This window comes from Quercus robur, chromosome 2 (genome assembly GCF_932294415.1).
Source record: "Quercus robur chromosome 2, dhQueRobu3.1, whole genome shotgun sequence".
In the NCBI taxonomy this organism is placed as follows: Eukaryota; Viridiplantae; Streptophyta; class Magnoliopsida; order Fagales; family Fagaceae; genus Quercus; species Quercus robur.
The window spans coordinates 34,783,482-34,808,143 of record NC_065535.1 but is presented as its reverse complement, the minus strand read 5'-3'; the positions used below and the strand labels follow the sequence as shown (position 1 = coordinate 34,808,143).

The following is a 24,662-nucleotide window of genomic DNA, read 5'->3' as shown; positions in this document are numbered from 1 at the left end:
TGTACCAAATGGGATGTGTTTCAATTAAGATAACAATAACGATGATGGAGTTTGAACAGGGAAGATGATCCGCGTAAGAAGTTTACACCATGAACCAAAATGTCCCAGAAAGAAAAGAGAAAATTATATCTTTAGCATTATGCCAAAGGGCAAGGGGTGAAGAGAACGAGGAAAACTTGGTCCAAGGTGAAGCTATTGACATCTTGTCATGTAAGAAACATTCTAACCAAGAGAAAGCAATATATAAATCTGTAGTCCACTCAGATATATAGTTCAGGGGAGGAAAAATGATAAACAGATAAGCATCGAAAATTGCATTTGCAGGGATCGCCGCATAGACATATTGATCAAATTTAAAGTTCCTAATTTCCAACAGCCTGCATTCGGAAATTGGAGCCCGTTCTAGCCAATCCAACATTGTTGTAGTCTCTCAGAAATAAGAATGGTGCCTGACCGCATTGCAAGCCACCATGCCCTGTGAAGTTTCTCTTATCCCCACTGCATAAAGAACCCTATGAACCAGCAAAGAAGTAAATAATTAAAATAAAAAAACCAAATGGTTGCCACTGGGGAGAAAAAAATAGAGCGAAAGCATTACTAAAAAAGCGTAGCCATACCTACAGTAAAATCTGTAAATAGAACATCAAATTTTAATAACCTGTTTAGCCCCTTCATTTTTGAGCTACTACAGCTCTCTGCTAGAATATGGCAGTTCACTTGAATTGTCAGTTTAATGTCTCTAATGCTCTTGGTTATCAAGCATACTAATTCTTCATCTGGAGATATCCTACAAAATCGACAATGACGTTAGTGTACTAGAGCAATTTATAGTGCTAATCAAATAAACCCTGTCAAGGGTTTATTCCCTCGGCCTCTTCTGATATCTTTATCCCTCCATTTCTGAATAAAATTATTCCATAACATAACAAAGTAACAGACCATGACTTGCTTGTTGAAGAGAACATATGTAAGGCAATGTGACTATTTTAGCCAGATTGATCAAATAAAAGTTGCAAATTTGCTTTCAAATTGCAGATATATCTTAATAATAGCCATCAAAGAATGGAGAAATTATTTTTCTATGAATAAAAACCATGAACATCATATCAAATTATAGTAAGATTCTAAATATGCTTTATGCTAGGTATCTTCTAAACTAAGGCCAGATGTCAATTAACATGAATGAGAGAAATAATGAATTTTCAAGAAAGGCAATTACATTAGGGGTGGCAAAATCGGACACGACCCGCGAACCCGACACAACACGACACAAAATTAGTAGGTTATGGGTTGAGGCTTAATGGGTTCATGTCATATTCAGGTTGACACGACTAACTCGTTTAATAAACAGGTTGGATTAGTGTCCATCATATGAAACCCGTTTGAACTGTCTGACCCGTTTAATTAATGACATTTTACCAATATACCTTTCAAACCCTAAGTATATAAATTTATTAGTTGTTGTGATTTATTTTCTTTGACATATTATGATTGACTATTTGTGATATTGTAATATGATTTAGTTTTGAATGATTATTTGTAATATAGTTACTCGTTAATTTTGAATTTTATATTAAAAATATTTATTTGTTTGGTTTTTCATAATTCATATCAATTTGGTTAATACCAAAATTAGTTTTTTTTTCTTCGTTTTGATAAAATTTGATAAATAGGTCTATATGACTAACCTGTTTAATAAATAGATTGTGTTAGGGTTGAGGAATCCTAACTCGTTTAATAAACATGTTGGGATAGGGTTGACCCATATAGTTGAATACTCATGAGTCGACATGACACGAACCCGATATGCGAACACGAATTGCCACCCCTAAATTACATAAGTTCACTCTCCAGATATTTCTTTGAAGATATCTGTGCTAAACTAGGACCCCTATATGAATATATATATATATATATATATATAAAGTCTTTTCAGCAAAGATTTAATTATTTTAGCAGAAACTAAGGATCTATTAGTTCAACTTAGCTCCATACTAAAGGAACATTTTAACTAATTTCATTGCCATCTAAATTCAATATTTGTGCATTTTAAAGTGAATTTTTCTGAGGAAAATAAAGTTGAATAATTTTATTTTGAAAGTAAAGTCATTATGGTTAATCATCCATCCCCATCCTCCATTTGACAAAATTATGGTTGCACAGTTTGTTCATAATTTTTTTTTTCTATTTTTTTAAATATTTGAGACTGGTGGGGGTGTCTTGATGTCAGATGATGTATAATGGCCATAATCATTGGGCTTCACCTTTAATATGTAGGTATTTTGAACACTCGTGACAAAAAGTTTTGCATCCTACAATTGTCTGAGTTAAATCAGACACTTGTCTCATTAAAAGTATATAATAAAATTATTTGTTGCACTTCTAGAACTTTTCTCTTTTTGTGAGTGCTAACATCTGAGAAAGTTGAAGTAAACATTTGATAATCTCCCAATTTCTACTCCAAAAACAGAATAGGCACCTAATATGAAATTTCTTGTGATTTTTTTCTAAAATTTCAAGTTTTATTTTTTTGGATAAGTTATGCCTCAAATTTTAAACATCTCGTTAGACAGAAATGTAGAACATAAGAATGAGATGTGAAAGCTGTGTCACTATATTAACTTGCCATTTTTATGCATGAGTTATGCATGAATTTCAACCAAATGTTATGGTAAAAATCATAGTGTAGGGATTTGATTTGAGCAGATTAGCCTTTTATAGGTTCCTATTCAACCCCATAAATACTTTGCACAAAAGCCATTTAGAGTTCAATCCAAGAGGGTTGCTACCATTGGGATTTATAGTGTTAGAGCCTCAAACAATTACTTTCACTGCTGTTTTGATTCTTTAATGCAAAAACTTCGTGTAAAAATTCCAGCCCCGGTAGACTGAGTGCTCGTTTGGTAATGCAGTTTTAAACTGCACTTTTTCAAAGTATTAACTTTTTAAACTTCATTTTTTCTAGGTACAGCTTTATCAAACAACTGCATTTTCAAAAAGCAGAAAATAAGCCATATCATACGGGCACTTAAAATACTCCCAAGAGTATTCATTTCAATCCCCAAAAGAAGTCTAGTCTTAACTCATTCTTTAAAAAGATGAGAGAAATCACCTGTTGGGTCTTAGCCATTTGAAAAATAAGATCCATGAGATTGATGTGTGAGCTTCTTAGTTCCTTCCAACAATTTGAAGAAATTATAAAGAGCAGTTGAATCATTGTGTGTTTCTCTCTTAACCAACCATTCCTCTTTAAGTTGAACATCAACATCCCTGCATGACAGTGATTTCAGGAATGAAGAACTAGGGATGATTGAAAAAACTCAGAATTGATCAAAGGAAAGAAAAAAGGAAGGGAACTCTGATTGAAGAATTTTCTACGGCAAAACCTTCCCCAGGAAAAGTCCCTCACTAAGCAAAAGAAAAGGGAAAAGTAAAATAAAAAAGGAAATGCTTTACCTCCTCAAGGCAAGAACCTTGTAATTCCTCCGCAGGTAATCAGCGTGCTTTGTAAGGGCATCTTGAGCATACTGTCGTCCAACAGTTCTCACTGCAGCAGCATTTAGTAAATTTTCCAATGAACCATGCTTTTTTAAAAGCTTTAGGGCAGTCTTTCGACCAAATCCAGGGGCCACATGTTGGATCCCAGGAACACCATCAACATCATCACCCACAATGCATCCTACACAAAAACAGCAGTGGTTAGATAATGAAGAGAAAATAAAACACATTATAGCCAGTGGTTTTCACAGGAGGAATAAGTCTTATTTAGATGGCGCAAGTGGTATATTTGTTCTTTGATCACATGGTGGTAGTATTTAAATAGTGAAGACAGTTTGGAAAGAGAAAGAATGTACAAATCTAATCGCCTTCTTGTTTGTCCTTGTTACTATTATACTTTTTCTCAATACAACCATAGAGAATCCTAAGCCTTAGTATCAATTAGAACAACTCTCTCATTTGGACCTTACCCCATAAAAATTCAATGTCATGATTCAATCTCTGGATTTCACTTTAATACAGGACAAGACAAAAGTAGTGCAGAAAAGAAATATATGAAACTATCATTTTGTTGCTATAAAAACTGACACAACCTGCATATATCACTGTTAAGATTTAGCATTGGCAATTTCTGTTTGAAGAATTGTAGGTGAAATAAGTTTTGGGAGCTGTTTGAAGAATTGTAGGATGAAGAATTTCACTCAAGCGAAACATTAGAGCAACCTGAACATTCGCCTCACATGTATCGTACTTCTAATTCTATTTGTAAAACTTTTTGTGCTGGCTTTTTAAACTACCTATAAATACTATTTAATGCACAAATTTTCATGCTAAGAAGGCCGCCATATCATTGAGAACCTTGAAAGCCTTCCCTTGTGTCTATGTAGGACCCTTAATCAAGAACTTCAAAAACCTATATCTCTGTTGAAACCACAAAGATCCTTGCCTTGTATCAGTGCATGCGCTTAGATCTCGTAGTTCCATCTTGAAGCAGACACGTCATTAGTGAAGGACAATTTGGAGTTGCTCAGTGAAGTAAACAAGTTGTATAATGGGTAAAATAGAGTTAGCTACAAAGGTTTTGTAAGTTAGTCTGTAACTCTTTTTACAGTGGATTTCCTTGTGGGGTAGATTATCTCTGAGTGGTTTTTCCATTGAAGAAGTTCTTCATTGGTTTTCAACTTTGTTACCAAATCTTTGTGTTCTTGATTTTATTGCTTTGATATTACTGTGTTTGATTCTGATTTGGTATCTGTGATTGATACATTTGCTTGTGCTAAAATCCACAACAAACTTCTAGAATTGCTGTTGTTTAGTTACATAGGGGTCAAAACAGAATTTTCAATCACTAATGATAACTTAACACCAACATGAGATATAATTCTACTGATCTATTAACTTGTAAAACAATTGCAACTATAGGTGCAGAGCTCATTCAGGTTGGGTTGGTTTTCCATCACTGAATAAAAAATGAAACCCAGAAACAATTTGAAAAACAAAAGAATACATTATCATGGAACAAACCAAGCCAGGATGAATATTTTACTTTGATTCAGCTCTTACAAAGGTTTACATTTTTCAAAGCACACATAATTACACAAGAAACATATTAGAAACCAATAAACAAAAAATACCATCCTGATGTAAGACAGATTGGAAAAATCAGTCTATGTATGGGCTTAGGGTTAGGAGGTTTGAGTATCTAAGGTTTAGCCCATCAGGGGTGAAAAGCCCCTGAATTACCCGGTAACTGGTTCTGGCGGGTGGGGTCAGTTGCCCGTAGGAGTTTGATTAACAATGAGGATTGTTGTACAGTATGCTCTGCGACGTGCAACTAATCTGAGTGAAGTTCTCCTATGTTATCAAAAAAAAAAAAAAAAAAAAAAAAAAAAAAAAAAGGTTTAGAACTTTAGAAAGAATGGTCAAGGTTCAAAGAATGCCAGGGGTTTTAGTAGGGAAGGAAAAGGTTTGATTTATAGTTGCAAAAGAGGTGAGAAGAAACTGAAACTGAACTTGTTCACAGGTTGTGAACAGTACCATGAACACTAGTCTAAATGATAAATATAAATAGTGTCAGTGCACATAAATAATACTTGTGATTATGTGAATAGTATACATAAAGAAGTTCAACACTCCAAACGCTCAAATTCTATTAATCAACTCTTTTAATTTGAGTACAATGGCACATATAGGCACCAGATCTAAACTTTTCCTAATAGGACTAGAATTCCTACTTTGACTAGTAAACACACTTCTAATTGAATTGAACCATGGACCAAAGCCTGTACATGAATCAAAATCCACAACCAACAATTACCCCTAATTACCCAAATACCCTTGACTCCAATGAAAAAACAAATAAAATATTAATGACCTAATTAACTAATGGACACTTATTCCTAAACCAAAAAAGCTCCTTGCTTGGCTTTGCCTTAGTCTTAGGCTTCCAAAGGGAATACCTCTTCTCTTGTCAAGCAATGGTTGTGCCATCATATTAAGACCAAATAAACAAATTAAGCTAAAAGGGTGAGTAGGCCCATTGAAATGGTTTTAAAAGAAAGAATTGGTGAACATCACTCCTCACTCCTTCACTTGCTCCTCGACACAGTACACAAGCTATCTTGAGTTTGGGTGTGTGTAGCACAGGAAATAATTAATTTAATACCAGATCGCTTGTACCAGGCATTCAACATTAACTGCCATGAGAGCTTTTCCCCACTCCAAATTCTTCAGATATAAACAAAAACAGTTCATCTTGTGTGTCATGATCTGGAACGGCATATGAAAGTAAGTATAAATTTTTATATAGTTATACACATATTTATTGTGGCCAGTTCCCTGGTCCAGTTTGAGTTGTCTTAATAATGATCTTTTTTTTTTTTTTTGATAACGCCTTAATAATGATCTAGATTAACAGAAAAGGAGGTCGTTTGGTTCAGCTCTCAGGTTTCACCATCTAAGCTGCAGATGAAGCCACAGAGATGAAACTCATGAAAGCTGTAAAGAACTGTCCAAAGGAGAACTCCCAACTTATTCTTTAACAACAAAACTGTAGATCTACTCATAAGTTACTCTTTTCTTAACCAGCAACCACATCATTGAGACAAAAATGAAATGCTCTATGATACATTACTGCAGAATTATTGTCCAAACTATTATCATGTTCTCACTACCCTCTGCCAGTTCCATAGCTCTCCCTAGATAATTCTTTGCAAACCAAAATTACAAATTTCTAAACCAAACCAGAGAACATCATAAGCAAAATAAGATCTTCCAAAAGAGGGGAACACTACATGAGAAACTATAAGCAAAAAATACCTTCAAGGATGAGATACATCAATATATTCAAAAATTGCAATGATCCAATGTACAATATTGTTTACAAAAAAGTTATCTAATCTGATATAAAAAATTTAAGACGACATACGCATTAATGAAAAGTTGCACTTGGTGTGGAAAAAGCACTCTGCTCAACTGCCCAAACAGAGCACTTCAACTTTCAGTATCCCCTTCAGGAAATTTGTGTTAGAGATGGTATCCTTTACAAAGTAAAATTGTTGATGTGGAGTGAGCACTTAAATCAGGGAAAGTAGTATTAGCCATTATCCCTTCAACAAGGGTACAACCAAAGGAATGCAAACAAAAATAAATATGGTTAAATGTCAACTGTAGGAATTAATTGAGTTTTTCTTTGGTGGGAAGTGTGTATTGGGGGGGGGGGGGGGGGGGGGGGGTGTGGGAGAGATGGGGGGTGGTCTTTTGGCCCCTTATTTTGCTCTCTGGGTAAGATTATCTATCTTCTAAATTCAAAAGGAGAAAAAATGAGCACATGGGTATTTGTAGAATGTAAATTGTATCCAGCAGTTGTAGAAGATTAATAATTAGAATATGAAAATTGACAAATACCAAATTACATCTCATACTTACTAAGGCTCAAATCACAGCACGGATTGCAATCATATTGAGCTATGTAGTGCTTTAGGGTGTAAAAGGACCATCGGTCTAACTCTGCTAAAGGCATAACAATTTGGACATCTTCTGAAATCAATTGCTTAAAATCTTTATCAGGAGAGGCAATTACCACCCGATAGCCTTGTTGTAGAACTTGTCCTGCAAGTGTAGCTACAACATCATCTGCTTCATAGCCCTCAAGTTTTATGACCTGTGCGAATATGCCCTCAATAATGAAAATGTTGTACTACAGCATATATACAAAAAAAAAAAAAAAAAAAAAAAAAAAAAAAAAAAAAAAAATCTTATCCAAGTCTTTTTTTTCTAGAAATATATTTTCAATGATAAAAAGAGGATATTCAAGTGCTTCTGGACTGTTATGTCCAATTGATTGACTATTATAAGACAACCATAATATGAGAAGAGCTTATTTAGCCACAGAAAATGTGCAGTCTCCCTACAATACAAACAGATCACATTGACCACCATCGTCATTAACTAAAAATCCTTTACAAGCACATTGTTTGAGAAGTTATTGAAGCATAATGCTTTTTCTTTTTATTAGTAAGTTATACACACACCCAGCAGGTGTTGAACCCATGGCCTCACCCTCTGCCTTACTCTTACAAGGGGAGGAGGTTCCATTGAGCTAAAGCTCATTGGAAGTTATTAAAGTATAACACAATTGATGAACACTTCTTACAATACAAGCTGCTTTAGATTCATTAAAATCTTAAGACTTCTTTGTAAAAAAGTAAAAATTATTATTGATGAAGAGGAGGAACCCCGTGTACACAAGGTATGTAAAGAAAGTACTCCTAAAGAATTGCATTGTATAAGAATTACTATCAAGCATATTCATAAAATATAGAAAGCATGAAAAGATCATAGTCATAATCTTACTGGCACATTGCATTTTCTAAAAACATCCATGATGACTCCATGCGACTTTCCAACATGACCCCTTGAAAATCTTTGTGAAGCTGGTAATTGTCTTAAAAATTTCATCCTGTGTGCTTTATATGAAGGTAATAACTGTCGGCGATGCTCACTACCACCCTCCCCATCAAGAACCTGCAAAACGATATTTTAGTAATTATAGATTCAAATCAATTACCATTCTTTCTTTTCTTTTCTTTTTTTGTCTTTTTGGATCAGAAAATCTATCACCATTTCTAAAAAGAGCCATTATGCTACACCATAATTTCTTGTTGCAGTCAAACTATCCTAACTTTAAATTAACTGAGAAAATCAAAAACCTTCAAAAGAGGAAAATTCAAACTTGAAAAATTGAACTCAACAATTATCTCATGTAACAGTTTTGAGCCAGTAAGCAGGATATAGACTTCTTTACCAACACACCTAATCAAGGATACAAGTACAACCAACAGGCATGCCCTACAAGGGAAAAATAAAATAAACTTTACACTGACAATTCAGCAGCATCCCTATAACTATAACAGAGAGCAGATGAATGAGAACTCTAGAAACATGCTTACATATTTGACTCCATGTAAGCCAGGCAACTGACTAATCAACAGAAAACAGAAGAGTTTTATACACTTGGCAATGGGAACTAATAATCTCATCCCGATAAGGTGATATTATATACAACTGTAGGTTGTAATATGTGTGAGTAATCTTACTTGGGAAGTAAAATAATGAAAAAAAAAAATGAAGATTAAAACAAAAGTTTAGTGGCTAGCTCGAGCGTGGCCACAATGCAAGCAACAGTGTGATTGACAAACAGAGTGCATCAAATAGCAAACACAATCCTTCAACCAGCAAACAGGAAGGCTATATTGGCAATTGGCGAAGTCCACTTGAGGACAAGCGGAGTATAAATGAGGATGAACAAGTATGAGCAAGGTCAGACGGATGCTCGGTCAATACTCGCCTGACATCAGCTTGAGTGAGATCATATAGATAAGTCAATCTTGCTCGGGCAAGAAAGTTACAAAATGCCCAGATTTTACAGTAAAAAAAGAGGAAATGAGACATTTTGCCTCTAACGACTATTAACAGGTCATGGCACAAATTTTTGAGCTTGTACAAACCAAAGTGACTTCCAAAGGTAACTTTTCAATGCCATTCTTCATTGTCTATAAATATAGCTTTCATATTCAGTCTTTTACAAATTTTACACAATTAGAGAAATTCACACAATTCTCCAAGATTGCTACTTAAAGAATTCTGGCTTAGTTGTATCTAGAGACAAACTTGCAAGTTGCTAGTAATCCTTTAGAAAACTTTTTGTGTGGGGACAAATGTTGTCATAAACATAGCGGTTTCATTCGTGCCTCTAAATCATTATTTTCTTTCGTTTGTACCCAACACTGCATTCTAGAAAATACCTTGTTTGTGTGGAGTCTATTGTTCTTAGTTCTTACTCTACATCATATTTCATGGCTTTTTCACTTTAGAAACAAAAGGGACTAAGGTTTTGCAAAATGGGTCATGGGATGCAGTTGAATTATGATAGTTAGACTCCTAAGAACTGAGCAAGGAAATAGTGTTTGACTAGCAAATAAAGACTTTGCTTTTGGTCTATGTACCATATTATGCAATTCACCATGAAGACATATTAAACCAAAAGAAAGTAAGAGACACAGAGAGAGCTTACAGCAATGACAGGATCGCTATGGCTGACTTGAGAGAAGAAAAGAGAGACCCAGTGACCGAAAGAACGTAAACTGGGCGTGCTTCCCACATAACAAAGAGGATTAACATCCAAGAAAAACACCCTTTTCTTCTTTGCGTCGTTTTCTGGCACCAATTGCTCACAAGCTGTTGAATTCAAAGACCCAGAACCAGAAATGGAAGCAGAAGCAGTGACAGCACCAAGCTTCACTGCTTGTGTTTTCCATGTTTTGTTCGTTTTTGTTTCGAATTTCGGAGTCCTACATGAGAAAGAGAGTGAAATGGGTGATGGGGTGGGAGAGAGACGAGGCTGAATGTGAACGTGGGTACACTCCGCAATTTGTACCATCATCTTCAAACGCCACCGAATGAGAAAGAGATGTTTTTCTTCAACAGAGAGTAGCAAAAATTTCCATGGCTGATTTTTTTTTTTTTTAGTCCTTCAAGTTTAAAGGGATAGCTTTTTATTATTCCTAAAATAAAAATGAACTAGTTAAAATGTTGAATAGAATATATAATTTAACTTTTAATGAGATATCATTCCTTAAAAAAGAAAAAAAAATTGAAAGATTGATATATAACTTTTAGAAAACACTTTTAACAAAACATCAATAACTCCTCTTCTCTTATAATTCAAAGATGGATTAAAATTCTATCTTCATTACTATTTACAATCCTATATGTAATGAAAGAGAAATGATAGGTATACAATATTTTTACAATAAATCTTAAGTGGCAATTTGTTACTGGTTGTTATTGTTAGGGCAAAAAAGTAATCTTTCAAAAGCACTAGGAAAGGGCAATCTCTATACCAGTGCTTTTGAAAGCGCTGGTATAGGCCTTTTAAATTATATTCATTCAAGGCTTATACCAGCGCTGAAATAGGTACTGCTTATGCCAGTGCTTTCAAAAGCGCTGGTATAGGTGTTAAATGAATATAATTTTAAAGACCTATACCAGTGCTTTTGAAAGCACTAGCATAGGTTGTACCTATTCCAACGTTCTCAAAAGCGCTGGTATAGGTCTTCAATGAATATAATTAAAAAGACCCTATTGTAGTGCTTTTCAAAACGTTGCAATAATGCATTTTTAAAAAAAGAAAAAAAAAAGTTTTATAGCACTTGAAATGTACCTACAATACATATTTTATAACACCTGTAATGAACCACAATTTATATTTTTCAATAGCAAATACAATACCACATTAAACCAACAAACTAAATATATTTACTTATAATTATTTACAATAGCAAATACTATACTTAATTATCGATGATGAAAAATCTTCAAATGTTGAAAAATCTAAACTTAATCATAGGTAATAATTAAGAATATCTTCAAATGTTGGGTGTAATGAAGAGCCATAATTTTGTTGAAATTCAAACCACATATCCCTCGATTTCATTTTTTGGAGCAAATATATATCCCTGTCCTCACTTTCTGACTCATCCAACTCAATCTTCCCCTCCAATACTTTCACTACTTGTCTCATACTTGGCCTTGCACTTGGGTCAGGATAGGAACACAACAAGCCCAAGCGAAGCACCTTCTCCACTTCCTCCTCATCAAACCCACCTCTAGCCCTCAATCTCTCATCAAGGGCATTAAGTAATTGTTCTTGTACCATAAATTGCCATGCCCACTCTTCCAAAGGAGCCATACATATACTTATCGATGATGAAAAATCTAAACTTAATCATGGGTAATAATCAAGAATGCCTTGAATTCCCTGCCAGAAGCAATGAGTCTGTTATTATGGAACTGTCGTGGGCTTGGGAACCCACGTACAGAGAATGAGCTTGTCAATTTGATACAGGCAAAAGATCCCTCTGTCGTGTTTATAGCCGAAACATGGGCAGATGAAGCAAGGCTAGATCGTACTTTGAGTAAGATTAATTTTGATCAGAAATTGGTGGTTCCAAGGCAAAATAGAGGCGGTGGTTTAGTTTTGTTTTGGAAAAATTCGATTAATGTTGATGTGATAGATTCTCACAGGTATTTTATTGACACGGTCATTGATGGGAACACTGCAAATGCTTGGCGATTTACCGGATTTTATGGCGAGCCCGAAACCCATAGGAGGAGTGAGGCATGGAGCAAATTGAGAAGCCTAAATTCTAGAATGAATATTCCTTGGATTTGTGGTGGAGATTTTAATGAAATTGTTCGTAAAGAGGAAAAATGGGGTGGGATTTCTAGAGATCACAATCAAATGCAATTGTTCCGAGATGTGATTGATGAATGTCAATTTATGGATATGGGATATGTGGGGCCTAAATTCACATGGGCGAAACACTATGCTGATGGGCATTCTATAAGAATAAGATTGGATCGATGCTTGGCAACAAATTCTTGGTTCCAAAAATTCCCAGGTACGAGAATTCACCATCTTAGCTGTATGTCTTCGGATCATTCTCCTCTTTTGATCAATTTGTCAGGGTTGCCTGAACCTAGGAAGAAGAGATGTTTTAGGTTTGAAGAAATGTGGTTATCGGATCCAACTTGTGGTGAAACGGTCAAGGAAGTTTGGAGTAATACAAGGGAGCCGAACCTAAGCATAGCCATTCTGAAAAAAGTGGCTAAATGTGAACAAGAGTTAACATGGTGGAATAAGCACAACTTTGGGCACGTGAGAAGGGAGTTAGAGATTAAGAAGAAACATCTTGTATTGGCTGAGAATGAGGCTATGGTGAGTGGGAATAATACTCGGGTAAGAAGTCTGAGAGAGGAGATTAACTCTCTACAAGATCGGGAATCAAGGATGTGGTGTCAAAGATCAAGAGTGTTGTGGTTAAGCAAAGGGGACAACAACACAGCTTTTTTCCACAGCAAGGCTACAAAGAGATTTAGAAAGAATCTAATCAGAGGGATAAGAGATCGAAATGGAGCCTGGGTGACCGACCAAGAGGAAATAGGGCATGTGATGGAAAGTTACTACAAAGACCTTTTCTCCACCTCCAATCCGATCCTTGTAACTGAAACTCTAGAGAAAATCCCATGCAGGGTGACTAATGAGATGAATGCGGAACTGATGAAGGAATTTACAGAATTGGAAGTCAAGGAAGCCTTGAATCAGATGGCTCCCCTAAAGGCTCCGGGTCCGGATGGTATGCCTCCGTTGTTTTACCAACATTTTTGGGCGACGATGCAGCATGATGTTATTTCAGCCATACTCTCATGGTTGAATTCAGGTACCCTACCCGAACCAATTAACCATACTCTCATTACTCTCATTCCTAAAATTGCTAATCCTGAACACGTGTCTGAGTTTCGTCCCATTAGTCTTTGTAATGTCCTCTACAAGATTTATTCTAAGGTCTTAGCAAATAGATTGAAAAATTTTTTACCTCTCTTAATTACTGAACATCAATCTGCCTTTGCTAAGGAAAGACTTATTTCAGACAATATTATGGTTGCTTTTGAGACCCTTCACCATATGAAGCAACATAATTCAGGGAAGCATGGGTTTATGGCTATCAAATTAGACATGAGTAAAGCCTATGATCGGGTGGAATGGGTGTATCTGGAGAGGCTTTTGGAAAAAATGGGTTTCTGTGATAGATGGGTAGCTCTCATGATGAGTTGCGTGAAATCTGTGTCGTATTCTATCATGGTGAATGGTGAGCCAACTGGGATGATCTATCCAAAGAGAGGAATTAGACAAGGAGACCCACTATCTCCTTTCCTTTTCCTTTTATGTACGGAAGGTCTTCATGCTCTCATAAAACACTCGGCGAGGAATGGGGATATTAAGGGTTTTTCCTTGTGCAAACGAGGCCCAAAGCTAACCCACTTATTTTTTGCAGATGATAGCTTGCTTTTCTGTAGGTCAATTCCTGAGGATTGTCATAATGTGCTAAAGATTTTGGGTGAATATGAGGCTTGGTCGGGGCAAAAAATTAACAAAGAGAAGACCGCTATTTTCTTTAGCAAATCTACCACGGACGAAGCAAAATCAAGCATAAAGAACCTCTTCCAAGTCCAAGAAGTGAAGTCCTATGAGAAATATTTGGGGCTCCCTTCTTTTGTTGGGAGGGGAAAAAAGGCTAGCTTCAACTACATAAAAGAAAGGGTTTGGAGGAAACTTCAAGGATGGGAGGGTAAATTGTTATCTCAAGCAGGGAGAGAGGTCTTAATCAAAGCTGTGATCCAAGCTATCCCAACTTATGCCATGGGATGCTTTAAATTGCCATTGGGGCTTTGTGATGATATTGAAGCAATGATTAAGAAGTTCTGGTGGGGGCAAAGAGGAAATAGGAGAAAAATTCACTGGATTCGGTGGAGCGAATTGACTAAATCCAAAATGGTGGGTGGAATGGGTTTTCGCGACTTGGCTCATTTTAATGATGCCCTTTTGGCGAAACAAGCGTGGCGGCTTTTGCACAACAAGGAAACCCTCTTTTACAAAGTTTTTAAGGCCAAGTTCTTCCCCAACACTTCTCTGTTAGAAGCTAAGGAAACAAGTTCGGGATCCCATGCTTGGAAGAGTATTCTTTACGGCCGTGATGTTATCCTTGACGGTGCTTGTTGGAGGGTGGGGAATGGAAAGTCCATAAAAATATGGCAACACCACTGGCTGCCTCGAAAACACCCAACCAAGATCCTCTCTCCAATGGTGGAAACAATGGAAGAAGCCACAGTGGATTGCCTAATTAATGAGGAAACAAGAACTTGGAATGTTGCTATGATTGATGGAATTTTTGCTCCACAAGAAGCTGAGGAAATAAAGAACATTCCGCTGGCTAGAGAAGACTCTGAAGACTCTCTGTATTGGCCATGGGAGCATGATGGGAGGTATAGTTGCAAAACGGGCTACCGCTTCTTGAAGGAAGATGAAGTTGGATTTCAAATGCCTGTGCACCAAGAGCATGAGGAAGGGTTATGGAAGAAGGTTTGGGCCCTTGACTGTCCAAATAAAATAAAAAATCTCATCTGGAGAGCTAGCCGTAACTCTCTCCCTACTAAGTGCAATCTATATAGACGGATGGTTATTACAGAACATTGCTGTGACCGATGCAAAGAAGAACCTGAAGACATGTTGCATGCAGTGTGGAGTTGTAAAAAACTGGATGGGATTTGGGGTGCAAACAGTCTGTGGAATTTTCGGAATCATCAAAGCTTTGCAAGTTTTAGTGAGCTTTTGGCCTGGGTCTTCGATCATCAAAGAAAACCGGATCTGTTTGCTTTTATTACCTGGTCTATTTGGCACCAAAGGAACCAGCTTCGGACTCAACAAGCTCATCGTCCCTTACAACAAATTTCCCAGTGGGCACATGATTGTTTCAGTGAGTTTCAGGCGGTGAAAGCAGCTCCATTACCCAGTAAACAGTTGAGAAGAATAAGATGGAAACCTCCAGATCAGGGAACGCTCAAAATCAACTTTGATGGCGCCATCTTCACCGAGGAAAAATGCTCCGGACTGGGAGTAGTGATCCGCGACAGGAAGGGCCTGGTTCTGGCCTCCATGGCAGCTCGGATTCCACAGCAACTCCGGCCTGAGGAGATCGAAGCTCTGGCTGCGTCCAAAGCCCTTGAGTTCGCAAGAGAGTTGGATGTCACTGATGCAGTCTTGGAGGGTGATTCTCTAATGGTGATGTCGGCCCTGAAGCTCAAGAATTATGGTCTTGCTCCGTTTGGGTTGCTGTTACAAGACTCTGTAGTCTTTTCTTCAGGTTTTACAAAATTGTCCTACTCTCACACTAAGAGAGAGGGCAACACAGTAGCACATAATTTGGCAAAACTAGCTTCTAATTGTACAAGTTGTGTAATTTGGATGGAAGATGTTCCATCCGTTGTAATGCCTTCTTACCAGGCTGACTTAGCTGGTATTTCCTAATTTAATGATAGTTCTGTTTCTCAAAAAAAAGAATGCCTTGAATTTGACTCCATAGCTGATGTTGAAAAAGCTTTAAAATGCTAAACCACTCCAATCACCTAGGAACCTAGTGTTCATGAAAGTAAAAAATATAAATTTAAATCAAGTTAGATTCATACTTGGTTTGTTTAGGGCTAATCACTGAATACACCAATGCATGAGTATTACTCAAGCAGTAATAGATAAAAAGTAAACTTAGATGATCACATAAAAGATGGAATTATTAAGGAAATTCCAGTGAGAATGACTAAGTTCATCACCAATAATTATAGCACAATAGGAACAACACAATCAACACTCCCAAAATAAAATACACTGTCTTATATCTCCGTGCAAGCCACTTGCTTGCTCTAAATCAACAACCCACCACAGCAAAATATTTGAATTTACTAAAAAGAGATAAAATAAATTCACACATAGTTGAACAATAATATCACAATATTCATAAGACAATCAACACTCCCAATAATAAAAAGTAAACTACCTTATATCACCATGCAAGCCACCCGCTTGCTCCAAATCAACAACCCACCACAACAAATATTTTGACATATAATTATAGACTAGTAAGTATTACTGTTTACTCAAAAAAAAAAAAAAAAAAAAACTTATTGTTCTATTTTTGTGAGTTTTTTTGTTTTTCTTTTTCTTTTTTCGTAATATATGATTTTTTTTTTTGTGTGATTTCTTAATCAAATTTATCTCTTTTTCAATGATATCAATTGATTTACGTTTTCCTCAACAAAAAATAAATAAATAAAATTGATTTACGTTGAATTAACTTTTGTAATTATTTTTTCCTTTAGGAAATATAACTTACATTTTTCTACAAGGCTCAAGTCGCATTACATCCATTGAAAACATTCATCATTTGCCATCACGTTTGAGAATTGGGAGCCAGTCCTGTAGTTCAATTGGCTACCCTTCTAAATACGTCCGCCATTCTTCTCCATCTTGACCCATCCTTGCCAAAAACTGATTTTAATATTGCAAAAGTTGTTATAAGGTTGCAATTTTTTTGTTGATTTAAATTTTATGTGATATTGAATTTTTTTTATTATTTTTTTTATTTTACAAAAGAGTGATTAGTTATGTAAACTAGAAGCTACTTTTAAAACTAAACAAGTAATTAAGCATTATATTTCAATCTCAGTGTATAATGTTTTTTTTTTTTTGACGCATGCATGGTTACAATCTAATCTCTATTTGCTTTTTTGCTGGAAACTAACTAATTTCTTTTCTTCTTCTTCTGTAATCTAAAATAGTATATAATCTATATTGTGCTTGGGATCTCATGCACACAGTGTAGAAGTTTTTTGAAGTTGATTTTGATTTGTGTGACTGATTGTCATTATGACTTTCTCAAATCATTCTTAGGAAGGTATGCAATGAGGTACCTAATATGTATGTCTATTTTTTTGGCAATTTTTTTTTTCATAAGTAAGACTTTTTCTTCTTCTTTTTCCTTCACCCATTTCATTCTATCCATGCAATTGAACTGAGCAAGTTTTATTAGGCAAAGGAACAATAGCAATAAATGCTTTATTATTCTCACTAGAACAAAAAATGTCTATTACATCAAGGTTAATACAACAAAATATTTATATAGTAGATTTAGACAAAATATCACATCTACAAGTTAAAATGGTTGCAATAGTAGCTTAAAAGTGTTAAATTATTGCATCAACAATAATAAGTTGCAATAACTTATAATTTTCAGCTGCAACAGAAACTTTAATATATTAGGAAAAATTGTTGCAATAACTTAAAATGAAAGAATCATTACAATAAATTGATACCAATTATTTTTGCAATCTATTGCAACAAAAATTTCGAATTAATAGCTATTGCATCGAAGTTACCATTGTAATAATTTGATATTAATTTTTTTACAATCTATTGTAATGACAAACACGTAACTGCAATGAATATATTGTTGCAATAACTTTGTATCAATTATTTCATAGTTAATACAAAATGAATTAATTATCTATTACAATGAAAATATCATTGCAATAATTTAATCCAACTTATTTTTTTCTATTACAACAAGTTTTGTGAAGTAATAGCTTATACTTACAAAATATTCGAAATAGTAAATTATTTATTGCAACAATATATATATATATATATATATATATCATTGTATTAAAGTTATTATTAAAATATTTGGAGTTTATTGCAACAAAAATTTTTATTGCATAAACCTATTACCTCAAATTTTATCGCAACATCTTGTATCAACTATTGCAATGACTCTAATGTTATTGTAATGGTTTTTTTCATTGCTATAAACATTTTTTCTTGTAGTGTCTTCTTCTCCTATCATACAATTTCATGAGGGTAACCACTACCCAAATTCCTCAAGTACCTTATTTTTTGTTTTTGTGTTGTTTTTCTTTTTTATTTTATTTTTTATGTGTTCTTTAATTATTTTTATTTTATCGAAATGATATTTGCATTATTAAGTAGGCATGAAACATTGCTATTGATAGAGAAGCGGAAAATAATCCATCTCCAGCTCGTCCAAATGGATCGTCCAGAGCCTACTGTGCAGTTTGATCCAAGAGTTAACCCAGAAGAATGAGAAACGTTCATGGACAATAGCACCACTCTATAATTTAAGTCTCCCATGGATGACATGATCGTCCATGGGGGTCGTCCATGAACAATCATCGGATATCCTTGGACGACCAAACCGTCCTACACCAGACGGACGATAGTGCAACACTTAGAACTTTCGACTAAACCCGCAACTATCTCAACAAATCCTTCAAATAAGTTAACTTCCGTTAGCGGTTACAGTTTTATAGCCATTGAGGAAGTTAACTCCGGACTTGTTGGCTTCCACAAATCCTGGGGAGGTTATTGGACAAATAACCGTCCCAGGCTCCCTATATAAAGGACCGATCTGAACCCGACAGCGGTAAGAATTTCTCTGAGACAATTTTCCCAAATACTTGGAACATCCTTCTCTGCGAGACTAACTTCTCCATCGGAGGGGGTTCGACCGGTCTTCTCCGGTCTCCTCTTTGATTTTGTTTTGTTCCTTGTAGGCCTTCAACCGTTTCGTTAGCCCACCGAAGCCAGGCTATCCACCTTACTGATTCGGTGCGATATCAGTTGGCGCCGTCTGTGGGAAGGATTGTTTTGCGACTTTCTTTTCTGCGACAAAAGGTTGGGATGGTTAGGACCAGGTCGAGGGCTACGAGCCCAGGCCGTCAGGGAAGCAACGGCGCTTCAAGTGATCCCCAGCGTGATCGCCAATCTGCACCAGTCATGCAGACGTCGTCCGTTCAGCATGTGCAATCCATGGCGGCTGCAATGGCGGAATTGACTCGCCAAAACCAGGAGTTAAGAATGGAGATCAATCTGAGAAGACAGACACGTGAGGAACACGAAGGACAGACACAAGGCCATGGTGACAGAGAGAATACTGAGATTGGAAGTCAGTTTAAAGGCACCACTTCACGGGCGGTGCCACATTTGAAAGAGGAGATGGACCAAATGAAAAAAGTCATGGAGGAGATGAAGGAGAACATGAGGAGGACGAATCCTATAGAAGATTTGGTCCACAGAACTGACTCTCCTTTTATGGTTTCCATCAATGGCCACCCTCTACCATCAAAGTTCAAACTGCCCTCCCTAGACTCGTATGATGGGACGCGTGACCCGTTTGATCACATTACAACATTCAAGACAACGATGCACCTTCAAGGGGTCCCTGATGAAATCATGTGTCGAGCCTTCCCTACTACTCTTAAAGGCCCAGCACGAGTTTGGTTCAGTAAAATACCCCCAAGTTCCGTAAGTTCTTTCGAAGAGTTGAGCAAATTGTTTGTTAACAATTTTATCGGGGGATAGAGGCACAAGCGTTCTTCGTCCAGCTTGCTCACCATTGAACAAGGGGAAAACGAAAGCCTGCGGTCATTCATCACTCACTTCAACAGGGAAGCCCTTAGTGTGGACGAGGTGGACGACAAGCTTCTACTGGCAGCCTTCCATAACGGGATCAACTCTGACTTATTTATCCACAAGCTATATGAGAAGGAGCCTCAAACCATGGCCGAGCTCGTCCATTCGGCTTAGAACTTCATGAATGCAGAAGATGCGATCATAGCAAAGAAGAGGAAAAGAGCTAAAAGGATGGAAGCGCACCCAGCTCGACACTCAGAACAAGCCCCTCGTCCAAAGAAGGGACGAACGGAAGATAAGAAGGAACGAGATAACAGGAAGACAGGTCCCTTGGGAAGAAGCCAGAATTATACGCCCCTGAACGCTCCACTTGATCAGGTGCTCATGCAAATCAAAGACGATCCTTCTTTAAAATGGCCAGAGAAGATGAAGGGGGATCCCAATAAGCGCAATAAGAACAAATATTGTCGCTTTCACAGGGACCATGGGCATGACACGGATGAGTGTTATGACCTGAAACAGCAAATTGAGAACCTTATCAGACAAGGAAAGTTGAGGCACTTCGTTGGAAGGGATCATAAAGATGAGAAGTTGAAAGGCAAAATGGAGGAATCATCCCGGCCCCCACTAGGAGAGATAAGGATTATCGTCGGAGGGAACTCGATGGGGCAATCTTCCAAGTCGAAGAAGACGTATCTCAAAGTGGTACAAAACGTCCAGCTCTCTGGACGATCATTGAGGACGAGATCAATGGACAAGCCAACCGTTTCCTTCACCGACGAAGATGCTGAGAGGATCCATCACCCGCATGATGACGCGATCGTCATTACACTGCTTATTGCAGATTATACAACCAGGAGAGTGTTAGTTGACAATGGAAGCTCAGCAGACATATTGTACTACCCTGCCTTCCAACAGATGAGGCTTGGACGGGATCAACTTCGTCCAGTTTGCTCACCACTGATAGGATTCGGAGGAATGAAGGTGCATCCCGTGGGTACCATTACATTACCAGTTGTGGTAGGGTCATACCCGCAACAGATAACCAGGGAAGTCAATTTCCTCGTGGTAGACTGTACCTCTTCATACAATGCCATTATTGGAAGACCAACTCTTAATAGTTGGAAGGCGATAACCTCTACCTACCATCTATCAATTAAATTCCCTACGGAGTACGGGATAGGGCAAGCACAAGGAGATCAGTTGGCAACTAGAGAATGCTACTTAGCCATGATGGCTTTGGACGAACAGGTGCAGACAATGAGCATCGAGGAAAGAAGAGTTATTGCAGAGCCCATGGAAGTGTTGGAAGATGTTCTTTTGCAAGAAGATGATCCCGAGAAATTTACCAGAATTGGAACAGGTATGAAGGAGAAGGCAAGAAAAGACCTCATCCAGTTCCTGAGAAAAAGTATCGACGTTTTTGCATGGAGTCATGACGACATGCCAGGAATCGACCCAAGTGTGATCACTCATCGATTGAATGTGTACCCCTTATTTAAGCCTATTCGTCAGAAGAAGAGGGTATTCGCTCCCGAGAGGGACAAGGCGATTAAGGAAGAGGTTCAGAAACTGACCACGGCACAGTTCATCAAGGAAGTCTATTACCCGGATTGGTTAGCCAATGCGGTGATGGTGAAGAAAGCTAATGGAAAGTGGAGAATGTGCGTAGACTTCATTGACTTGAACAAAGCATGTCCCAAGGATAGTTATCCTCTGCCACGCATTGATCAATTGGTGGACTCTACTGCTGGCCATCAGTTGCTGAGCTTCATGGACGCCTTCTCAGGATATAATCAAATTAAGATGGATGAAGCTGATCAGGAAAAAACTTCCTTCATTACCAGCCAAGGCTTGTTTTGCTACAAAGTGATGCCCTTCGGTTTGAAGAACGCAGGGGCAACTTATCAAAGGTTAGTGAATCACATGTTTCGTCCACAGATAGGACGGAATGTGGAGGTTTATGTCGACGACATGCTTGTGAAGAGCATAGACGAGGGAAGCCATCTAGACGACCTACAGGAAACCTTTGAAACACTTCGGCGATATAAGATGAAGTTGAACCCAAGTAAGTGTGCATTCGGAGTATCGTCGGGAAAGTTTCTGGGGTTCATGGTTTCGCAAAGAGGAATCGAGGCGAATCCAGACAAGATCCAAGCTATATTGGACATGGAGCCACCGAAGAGTATCAAGGAAGTCCAATCCCTCACAGGACGAGTTGCTGCTTTGAACAGATTTGTTTCGAAAGCCACAGACAAATGTTTACCTTTCTTCAAAGTCCTCAGGAAGGCATTTGAATGGACGGACGAATGTCAAAGGGCCTTCCAAGACCTGAAGGACTATCTCACAACTGCCCCATTATTAAGTCCTTCCGTACAAGGAGAAGAACTGTACCTATACTTAGCGGTGTCCCCACACGCCGTAAGTTCAGCTTTAATCAGAGAAGAGGGGAAAGTACAAAAACTGGTGTACTACACTAGCCGGGCACTCAGAGGAGCAGAGGGAAGGTATCCGCTTGTAGAGAAATTGGCTTTTGCACTGATAATGGCTTCTAGGAAGTTAAGACATTACTTCCAAGTTCATGTCATCAATGTCATGACGGACCATTCGCTTAAGAAGGCAATGAACAAGCTGGAAGCCGCAGGACGGCTGATTCAGTGGGCAGTGGAACTTAGTGAATTCGACATTCGGTGCCAACCGAGAAATGCAATAAAGGCTCAAGCCCTAGCAGATTTCATCGCAGAGTTCACTCCGAGTTACGAGGATTTGGGAGAAGGAGAGTACAATAACAAATGGGTCGTCCATGTAGATGGATCGTCCATGTAGATGGATCGTCTACATTGTATGCTGGAGGAATAGGAGTTGTTTTGCAGTCGCCAGAAGGAGACAAATTAAAGTACAAAGCCCGTTTGCAATACCAGACTACCAACAATGAAGTGGAGTATGAAGCCCTTTTAAAGGGGTTGGAGTTGGCCAAGTCCGTAGAAGCAGACTCAATACTTGTCTTGGGAGACTCTCAATTAGTCATAGGCCAAGTAAATGGGACATGTGAAGCCAAGGAAGACAAAATGAAGAAATATTTACGGAAGGTGGTATGCCTTGTGAAGAAATTCAAAAAAGCTATGGAAGCAGATATTCTGGTAAAGGAAGCATCTGCGAATGAAGCGTTGGACGAGTTGGATGAAGTATGCTACATGCCAAGTATAGACCTTCCAGAAATGCTGCAGATAGAAGGTGACGGAAATTGGATGACCCCAATAGTGTCATACTTAAAGGACGGAAGGCTTCCAGAAGAGAAGGACGAAGCTAGGAAGCTCAGGGTCAAGTCAGCCAGGTATGTACTTATGGATGAAGTGTTATACAAAAGAGGTTTTTCCCAACCTCTCTTAAGGTGTTTGGCTCCGGACAAGGCAAATTACATGTTGAGGGAGGTTCACGAAGGAGTATGCGGAAACCATTCGGGAGCCAGATCACTCGTCCATAAAGTCATCCGTAGCGGGTTCTATTGGCCAACCATCCAAGCTGATGCCAAGGCATATGTCAAAGTATGTGATCAATGTCAACGCTTCAGCAACATTCCCAGACAGCTAGCAGAGTATCTCACGCCAATGATGGCCCCTTGGCCGTTCGCGCAATGGGGACTGGACATTTTGGGGCCCTTTCCGACTAGAATTCAGCAAATGAAGTTTCTGGTAGTAGGGATAGATTACTTCACAAAATGGGTGGAAGCCGAACCCTTAGCAAAAATTATGCAGCAGAACGTCAAGAACTTCGTCTGGAAGAACATTGTATGCAGATTCGGGGTACCTAGAGTACTAGTGTCTGACAATGGACGACAGTTTGACAACACACCTTTAGGGAATTTTGTGAACAACTTGGAATGAAGAACCATTACTCCTCATCCTCCCACCCACAGGCCAATGACCAGGCGGAAGTAGCGGACCGATCCTTGTTGAAGATCATCAAGACTCGGCTCGAAGGGGCAAAGGGAGTATGGCTGGATGAGTTACCAGGGGTTTTATGGGCTTATAGAACGACAGCGAGAACTCCAACAGGGGAAACACCTTTTAAACTAGCCTATGAAAGTGAGGCAGTTATACCAGCAGAAGTACACATGACGAGCCACAGGGTGAAGAAGTATCAAACTGAAGAAAACGAAGAGCAGCTCCGTCTTAACCTTGACCTTATGGACGAGGTCAGGATGGATGCAGAACAGAGGACAGCGAGGTACAAAAATCTCATGGCAAGGCAATATGACGCCATGGTGAAGCCTAGGCGTTTCAAAATCAGGGATCTCGTCCTGAAGAGGGTTACCTTGGCAACAAGAAACCCGGCGTACGGGAAACTTGGCCCAAATTGGGAAGGACCTTATAGGGTTATCAACTGCAAGAGGCAAGGATCCTATTATTTGGAAGCTTTGGATGGACGGAAGTTGGAACACCCTTGGAATGTTGAGCACCTCAGGAAATACCATCAATGAGTGCTGACTCTTCACCAATGTCCTTGGACGAGATACCTGGACGAGCAGAAGTGTGTTTACTACTATCGTGTGTTTTAAGTATTTTAATAATCCCCTAGAAAGTACATTAGTGTTTTCACTTTTGTGCTATTCATGGACGAGTTGGTTTGTATTTTTAATTCAATAAGGCACTAGCTCACGAGCATGTGCCATGCCTGTGGACGAATGTTTACATAAGTTTGGATTTTCAAATATATATATATATATATATATTGTGTTTTCAAGTATATTATTGGAATCCTTTGTATGTTCATTCAGATTGAT

General features: G+C 37.9%; 1 protein-coding gene across 3 annotated transcripts; it reads right to left on the bottom strand.

Moving 5' to 3' along the window:
- On the bottom strand, nt 1-10,552 carry LOC126713474 (uncharacterized). 3 transcript variants are annotated; one of them, XR_007651351.1, is made up of 7 exons: nt 10,073-10,551; nt 8,353-8,523; nt 7,426-7,660; nt 3,457-3,679; nt 3,113-3,270; nt 618-787; nt 1-512 (listed from the first exon to the last, which is right to left on the bottom strand). XR_007651351.1 is itself a non-coding variant. In XM_050413226.1 (6 exons), exons 1-5 carry the CDS (start codon nt 10,439-10,441, stop codon nt 3,123-3,125), a joined length of 1,146 nt encoding a protein of 381 aa, XP_050269183.1. In that variant the 5' UTR covers nt 10,442-10,552; the 3' UTR covers nt 1-512; nt 3,113-3,122. The 3 variants fall into 3 exon arrangements, 1 of the variants encoding a protein (XP_050269183.1); XR_007651352.1 differs by having other exon boundaries at nt 659-787; XM_050413226.1 differs by lacking the exon at nt 618-787 and having other exon boundaries at nt 10,073-10,552.
- Nucleotides 10,553-24,662: the final 14,110 nt, after the last annotated feature.

Bases quoted from the DNA above. Each gene is read 5' to 3' on its own strand.
- LOC126713474 (XM_050413226.1), bottom strand. From the start codon at position 10,441: ATGATGGTACAAATTGCGGAGTGTACCCACGTTCACATTCAGCCTCGT. The intron at 3,680-7,425 runs GTAAGTATGAGA...GTTTTTGTGTAG, and splicing joins GTGCTGTGATTTGAGCCTTA to GATGCATTGTGGGTGATGAT. The intron at 3,271-3,456 runs GTAAAGCATTTC...ACTGTCATGCAG, and splicing joins AAGGTTCTTGCCTTGAGGAG to GGATGTTGATGTTCAACTTA.